Genomic DNA, 7,814 nt, shown 5'->3' with positions numbered 1-7,814 from the left:
TGACAGTGCCCAGGCTCTGAGTTTAAGCCCAAGGCCAAGGACTGGTAAAAATAAATACTTTAAGTGGCGCTGTGGCTCAAGTGGTAGAGCGCTAGCCTTGAGCTGAAGAGCTGAGGGACAGTGCCCAGGCCCAGAGTTCAGGCCCCATGACCAGACTCCCCCCCCAAAAAAAGAAAGAAAAACATACTTCTGTTAATATACTAAACTTGCTTATGTTTAGTGAACATATTTCTACATGTTTGATTTCATTTTGCTGGTAGATTAAATTGAAAATTACTGGGCTGGGAAGGTAGCTTAGTGGTAGAGTGCTTGCCTTGAATACATGAGGCCCTGGGTTGGATTCCTCAGCACCACATAAGCAAAAAAAAAAAAAAAAAAAAAAGCCAGAAGTGGTGCTGTGGCTGAAGTAGTAGAGTGCTAGCCTTGAGCTGAAGAGCTAAGGGACAGCACCCAGGCCCAGAGTTCAGGCCGCATGACCAACCCCCCCCCCCAATTTTTTTTAATTGAAAATTACTATTTACTTTAAATATATATATATATATATATATATATAGTAACATCCCACTCTGTGTTACTCACAAAATCAGTGTTAGTTTCCCTATAGACTTTATATGAAAGGCTCATGGAAAAGTTAAATTGTTTCACTTGTAAATCTCCTTCCCTTCTCTGAATTTTTAGCATCCACTGTTGATAATAGGGGTGTTTGCAGTTGATATAATCTGTTTATCTGGATTAAAATTTTTTATTCACAGGGCTTAGTCAAAATTATGACACTCTGCCCCATTGAAACACTGGTATGTACATTTTGTGATACTAGATGAGTTACAGTGAAAAATTTTTGATAAATGATCTATTCATGTGAGGTAATATATTATTTGTTCCATTTTAGAGGAAAAAGAGCTTAGCAATGCTTCAGCTATATATTAACAAGTTGGATTCACAAGGCAAATATACATTATTTAGGTATGTATCAAGCATCATGGTGTGAGTCACTGTTGTTATGTCAAAATACTTGAGAAAACAACTGGAGGAAGGATTTATGTTGATCCATGGTTTCAGAGGGTTTGGTCCCTGCTTGCTTTGGGTCTGTGATAAGGCAGAGCATCATGGCAGTGTGTATAGTGGGTCACAGTAGGGAAAGAAGATACAGCTTTTTAGATTATGCCCCATAAGTGACTTCTTCCTGCAGTTAGGCCCAACTCCTAAAATGTCATCACCTCTCAATAGCTCCATTATATTATTAATGCATTCAGAGGATTAATCTGTTGAATAGGTCACAGCCCTTAGTATTCAGCCACCTTCCAAAAGCCTACTAGTTAGCCAGCAAACCTTTAACACATGAGCTTTCAGGGTATATTTCATATTCAATCCATAACACATGGTTATTTGCTAAGCCTGTAGTTAATGGAAAACACGATTTGTGCAATGTAACTATTGCAGGGTATAGAATTTATTTGATCAGGTAGTAAAAGGGCTTAGCAGATATTTTAGATGTATATATACTTACACATTATAATCATATGTATTTCATTTCAATTAGTTAAAATACTGTAAACTTAGTTGGGTGTTGATGATCCTAGGTTCTCAGGGGGCTGATATTTAAGGGTTACATTTCAAAGCCACTCTGTGCAGTAAAGTCCATAAAACTTTTTTTTTTTCCAATTAGACACCAAATATCTGGAAGTGGCACTGTGACTCAAATGATAGAGTGCCAATCTTGAGTGCAAAAACTAAGGAATAATGCACAGGCCCTAGGTTCAAGCCCAAGTACTGGTGCATGTACACACACACACACACACACACACACACCCAAAAAAGCAAAACAAAACCAAAAATCCTGTAAAGCTTAAACTACACTTAAAAAGTTAATCTGATGCCTGCAGGAACTTTGGCTCAGTTTATATCTTGGAGTGAAATCACTGTACTGTAAACTCTGTACTGTTAGCTTTCTTGGTCAACTCTGAAAAGTTTTAGAGTGACAGTTATTTCCTGTCCACACTAAGGACATAGGAGGTATTCTAGTTTCTTAGTCTCTTCACCCCAATTTGATGATACCAGTCCTTTGAACTTTATTCTTACGTTTGGAGATTCTGGTGGGAATATATAACACCAGAGTTTGAAGTATAAGACAGAAATTGGCAATAAAATTATACATATAACTTCCTAGACAAATCTGGCCCTCTGTTTATTTTTTGTCAATAAAGTTTTGGTAAAACCCCTCAAAAATCTGAGATTGGCAATTCTCTGCTAGAATTTTATGTATTTCAGTAATTTCCATTATTTACACTTAAAACTAAGTTATAGATTTGTAACTGAACATATTAGAGCTTAGTAATGGTGCTATTTGAGTTGGCAAAGATTCTAGAGCTTTTTAAGTTAAAGATTGGGAAACCTTCTGTGTTAGGTCAGACACTGGGTATAGGCTTTATAGGCCACACAGCCTCGGTTGCAAGTGCTCCACTGTCTTTATATTTGGAGGTAACAAATCAAGCAGCAGGCTGCTTTTGGCCTTCAGAGTTCAGTTTGTTGAGCTCTGTTCTAGGTCTTAAAAATGAATTAAAAATAAATCTAGGTAATAATATGAAAGTGCTAGGAAGTCTTCTTTGGGATTGTTTCATATTTGGTCCTATCTTCATTTATATGAATAGTGTCAGACCTGGTTTATGAAATCTCTATACTTGTCTTATACCATACCAGTGTTCTTCGATTCTACTTATATCTACCAAGATAATCTCCTTTTTTTCTTGTTAGTTGTCTTGGCAGCTTTCTATTGCTGTGACAAAATACCTGAGAAAAATCAACTTAAAAAGAGGATTTATTTTGGCTCGCAGTTTCAGAGTTTGAGTCCATGTTCGGTTGGCTCTATTGCTTTGCAGTGTGTTGCCAGAGGTGGGTAGCCGAGGAGCTGCTCTCATGGTGGCCAGGAAACAGGTAGAGGCCTGGGACCTTAATACCCTATCTTCAAGGGCATGCCCCTACTGTCTAAACTTCCTTCTGCTGGCCTTATCTCCTCAAAGCTCTACCACTGCCCAAGGGAACCATCAGGTACTGACCAAGCTTTTGACCTGTGAGCCTTTAGGAGACATTTATGATCCAAGCTATTACATTAAATCACATCAGGTTTTCTTTTTGCAATTAAGCTGGTCTAACCAGCCATAGTATATTTTCACAGTGAGTAATTTTGGAAGCTTTTAGGTTATTATATTGGTGCCCTTCTTGCCATATTAAATTATCACAACTTGATGCAGAAAAAGACTGAAATTTGGTTTAGTACATTTAGTACATTGTTGTTGAAAAGATCCAATTATAAATTTTAACTGAGTTTTGATGGTTCATGTCTATAATCCTAGAAAGCTGGGATCCAGAGGATCAAGCCAGCCCTGTCTGAGTTCACTAGACTCTAGTTCCCCCAAAAAACCAGTAGAAAGTAGCTGTGTTACTCAAGTGGTGGAGTGTCAGCTATGAGAAGTGCAAAGCACTGACTTTAAACTCCAAGATAGAGATAGATAGATAGATAGATTAGGTAGATTAGATAGATAACTAGTTAGTGAGAGCAAATAACTTTCAGGTGACTTTGTAATAGGTTGATTGGCTTGCTGATTATCATCTCACTATGGATTTTATATTCTTAGAAATAATATGGCCTAATGAAATTTTCATAGCTTTAATTATAATTTAATTATGATGCAAAGTAGTATAACTTCATGTATTGTAATTGTTTTCAAGGTGCTTATTGAATACAAGTAATCACTCAGGTGTGGAAGCCTTTATTATTCAAAATATCAAAAATCAAATTGATTTGTCATTTAAGGTAAGCATTTAAGGTAGCCTCGGTGTCATGGTCACAGTGTTAGTTACTTGTATGTAGAATGCATCAATGTGAGCTTTTGCCCCACAGTGTTTAAGTGTACTATTAAAGTATAAAAAACACCACTGTAAATTTTGATAAGTTAATTCTTTGAACTAATAATACAACATTTTTTTTGCCATGGACTAATGAAAAATAAATGGAAACTTAAGTCCTGTACATTTGTAAATCAGAGTGCTAAAAACAGGCAAGGGTTGTTCAAAGTTTTTCTAAGGCAAGATAGAAATTAGTGTTAAAAAAATATATTTGAAGCTGGGCTCTGGTGGCTCACACCTGTAATCCTAACTACTCAGGAGGCTGAGATCTGAGGATCTCAGTTTGAAGCCAGCCCAGACAGGAAAATCCATGAGACTCATCTCTAGTTAATTGCAGAAAAAGCTGTGGCTCAAGTGGTAGAGTGCTAGCCTTCAGCAAAAGGAACTCAGGGGCAGTGCCCAGGCCCAGAGTTCAAGCCTAGGACTGGCGCATGCACACGCGCACGCACACACACAGACACACACACACATACACACTTGGGGCTGGGCACTTCACTGGTGGTTCATACCTGTACTAGCTACTCAGGAAGCTGAGATCCGAGGATCACAGTACACACAGTACAAAGCTAGCCAGGGCAGGAAAATTTGTGAGACGTTTTTCCTATTAATCACCAGAAAACCAGAAGTGGAGCTGTAGCACAAAGTGGTAGAGCACTTGCCTTGAGCAGAGCCCAGGGACGGCACCCAGGCTCTGAGTTCAAACCCCAGGATCAAAAACATACATTTGAAATGTAAAATTGTTTTTGTAGTTTGCAGGTATTAGAAAAACACATGATTTATCTTGGTATTATTTAAACCTTTCCCATTTTTTTCCCCCCAGAAAACATATAACAAATGGTTTACAGGACCACAGCTGATTTCTCTTCTAGATTTGGTACTGCTTCTGCCAGAGGGTGCTGAAACAGATTTACTACAAAACTCGGATAGGTGAGCTGTTAATTACTGAGGCTCAAATAATTGACTCCCTAAAATAATAATGACCTATGGTTAATTCATAAAATGACATAAAAGTTTTCATATTTAAGTTACTTATTATGCAGAAACAAGAAGGTGGCTCAGTGGTAGAGTGCTTGCCTTGCATGCCTGAGGCCCTGGGTTCCATTCTCCAGCACCACATAAGCAAAAAAGAAAAAAAGCCGGAAGTGGCGCTGTGGCTCAAATGGTAGAGCTCGAGCTTTGAGCTGAAGAGCTGAGGGACAGCGCCAGGCCCAGAGTTCAAGCCCCACGACTGGACCAAAAAAAAATAAAAATTAAAAAAAAATAAAATCTCTTTAAGAATGTCCAACACATTAGCTAGGTACAGTTGCTCACACCTGTAATCTAGCTACTTAAGAGGTAGAAATTGGGGAGATTGAGGTTTGAGACCATCCAGATAACCAATAAGAAAGCTAGGTAGGCACAATGTCATTCCATCTACACAGGAAATGAACATAAGGATCACAGTCTGGTCCAGCTTAAGCATAAGTGAGAGGTCCTATTAGAAAACTGAAGCAAAAAGAGCTGGGCCAAGTACCTGCCTGGCCAATACAAGGCCCTAAGTTCAAACTCCAGTACTCACTCCCCAACCTGCTCTCTCACAATCCCCCACAACAACACTCTGATTATCTTCAATTATGTTATCCTCAGCGTCCCATAGAGATTTGTGCAACCCCAGCTTTTGTGATTAAGAAATAAGAATCTCATGTATATAACTTACAAATGGTTTGTGTATTTGGAAACCAGGCAGTTTCTAGCTTTGTAGGAGGCTGAGAATGGACAGTTGCAATTCCAGCCTAGCCTCAGATACATTTTTAAGACTCCATTGCATCCAAAGAGCTGGGCATAATGGTCTGTGTCTCATCAGCCCAGCTATGATGGGAAGTATAAAACAAGCAGATAAGTCCAGGTGCACCATATAGGAAGCAAGCTCTATCTTAAAAATCACAAGCACAACAAAAGACCAGAAGTGCGGCTCAGTAGAGTACTCCCTTGCAAATATGAAGCCTTCGATTCAAACCCTAGTACTACCAAAACAAAGTTTACGTAGTTAGATTTTCTTTTTTTTTAAAGGTCTTTAATTTTTTCCTATTTTGGTATAGTAGGTGGATTTTGAGAAATATTTGCAAGCATTTACAAATGACAAGAATCTTAAAATCCAGAAAGCAAGAGATGATGCTTCTCTTGAGGGGAAATAAGACAGTAATTTTCTTAATTGTATTTTGTGAACTTAAATGCAAAGCAGCAGTAACAAGCTATTATTACTCCACAGATATAACGGGAGTAGTTTCTAATGGCAAATTAATTATAAGAAGATTGCAAATGTTTTAACTTTATGCATTTAAATTGCTGTTGATTATATAAACTATACTGTAAATAACAAATAATGTTTTTAATTAACAGGATTATGGCTTCATTAAATTTACTGAGGTATTTGGTTATCAAGGATAATGAACATGACAATCAAGTAAGTGAATTATTTGAAGAAACTGTGATTATAATCAAAGCATTATCTCAAATTTTCTTGATTTGTAGGTTACCTTAAGCCAGTGCTTAACAATTTAACTGCTACAAAGACTGAGAAGCATGCCAAAAATTATTGACACCTGCAGTTAATTCCCAGAGGCATTCATCATGCTATGCCAAATTCCCCTTTTTCTCTTCTTGTTGTGCCTCTGCTCTCTTGCTGAAGGACTGGCTAGCCTTGTTGGGTAAATAAGTTTAGGACATTAGTTTCCTTATAGAGCTCATCATACATTGGGTATCTTGGTCCATTTCCTTCACATGTGGTGGTTCATGATTTATATCTGAGCTATATGCATTGTAGTCATCTGGTATTTTGAAACAACCTTATCAAACATGACAAATTGAAGCATTTTCAGCACTGAAAGTGAATTTGTTAACAGCGCCTTTTGGATGATGTGTAGGAAGGAAATTTTTTTTTTAATAGCACTTCATTAGAAGTAGTCAATAAATAGAGAACTATTTGAGGAAGATTTGTCATACAGTAGAAGTATTGCTTTTTATCTTCTCTTTTGTACCAACCCTTTGTAATAATTGCTTTCCCTGTATTTGTCACCTCTATTAACTATAACCACTTGAATCATGTGATGTTAAACCTGTGTTTGAGTGATAGAAAGAGTGAAAGTAAATGGTTTTATGTAAAGATAACAAAGGGAGTTTTAAAAATTAAGTCAGGATTTGGGGCAAAGTATCTGGGCAAAGTACAGATCTGTAGATTAAGTTACTTGTTTGTCCCTCTCTGGCCAAAAATAGCTATTTGCTATCTTTGAGTATTGCTTATTTTGAGCCTGGTTTTTGTTTCAAAATTTATTGTGAAAAAAATTGAAATAGATAGCTAAACAGAAAGATATTTACAGTGATTTCCCTACCTCCTAGATCCTACATTTGACTCCTCGTTTCATCATGTACTCATCCCTGCATCCTCCATCCTTCCAGCCCTCTCAGTGCATTTCAAAGTAAGCTGTAGGCATCAACATACTTTGCCCCAAATATTTCAGTGCATGTTTCAGTAGAGTTAAATGTCAGCAGTTTTTCTTTTTTTTTTTTTTTGGCGGTTGTAGGGCTTAAACTCTGGGCGTGGGCGCTGTCCCTGCGCTCTTCAGCTCAAGGCGAGAGCTCTACCGCTTAAACCACAGCGTCACTTCTGGTATTCTGTGGTTTATTGGAGATTAGAGTCTCACGGACTTTGCTGTCCAGGCTGGCTTTGAACCGAGATCCTCAGATCTCAGCCTCCTGAGTAGCTAGGATTATAGGCATGAGCCACCGGCGCCCGGCTTGTCAGTAGTTTTTCTGAGTTAAAATTTATAGGGCTCGGCTGGGAAGGTGGCTCAGTGGTAGAGTGCTTGCCTTGCATGCATGAGGCCCTGGGTTCAATTCCTCAGCACCACATAAGCAGAAAAAGCCAGAAGTGG

The 7,814-nt window shown here is 38.1% G+C and overlaps 1 protein-coding gene across 1 annotated transcript in view; it reads left to right on the top strand.

Moving 5' to 3' along the window:
• The window catches only part of Glmn (glomulin, FKBP associated protein), a 32,484-nt gene that overhangs the window by 15,799 nt on the left and 8,871 nt on the right, over window positions 1-7,814 (top strand). Inside the window, exons 12-16 of the mRNA XM_013018375.1 lie at window positions 753-794; window positions 890-963; window positions 3,727-3,811; window positions 4,724-4,830; window positions 6,283-6,346. Of these exons, the coding sequence (XP_012873829.1) occupies window positions 753-794; window positions 890-963; window positions 3,727-3,811; window positions 4,724-4,830; window positions 6,283-6,346 (372 nt within the window). The remainder of the gene's footprint in view (window positions 1-752; window positions 795-889; window positions 964-3,726; window positions 3,812-4,723; window positions 4,831-6,282; window positions 6,347-7,814) is intronic.

The sequence above is a fragment of the Dipodomys ordii genome, unplaced genomic scaffold (genome assembly GCF_000151885.1).
Source record: "Dipodomys ordii isolate 6190 unplaced genomic scaffold, Dord_2.0 Scaffold39, whole genome shotgun sequence".
NCBI classification, from domain to species: domain Eukaryota; kingdom Metazoa; phylum Chordata; class Mammalia; order Rodentia; family Heteromyidae; genus Dipodomys; species Dipodomys ordii.
This window is presented reverse-complemented; position numbering and strand designations above follow the sequence as displayed.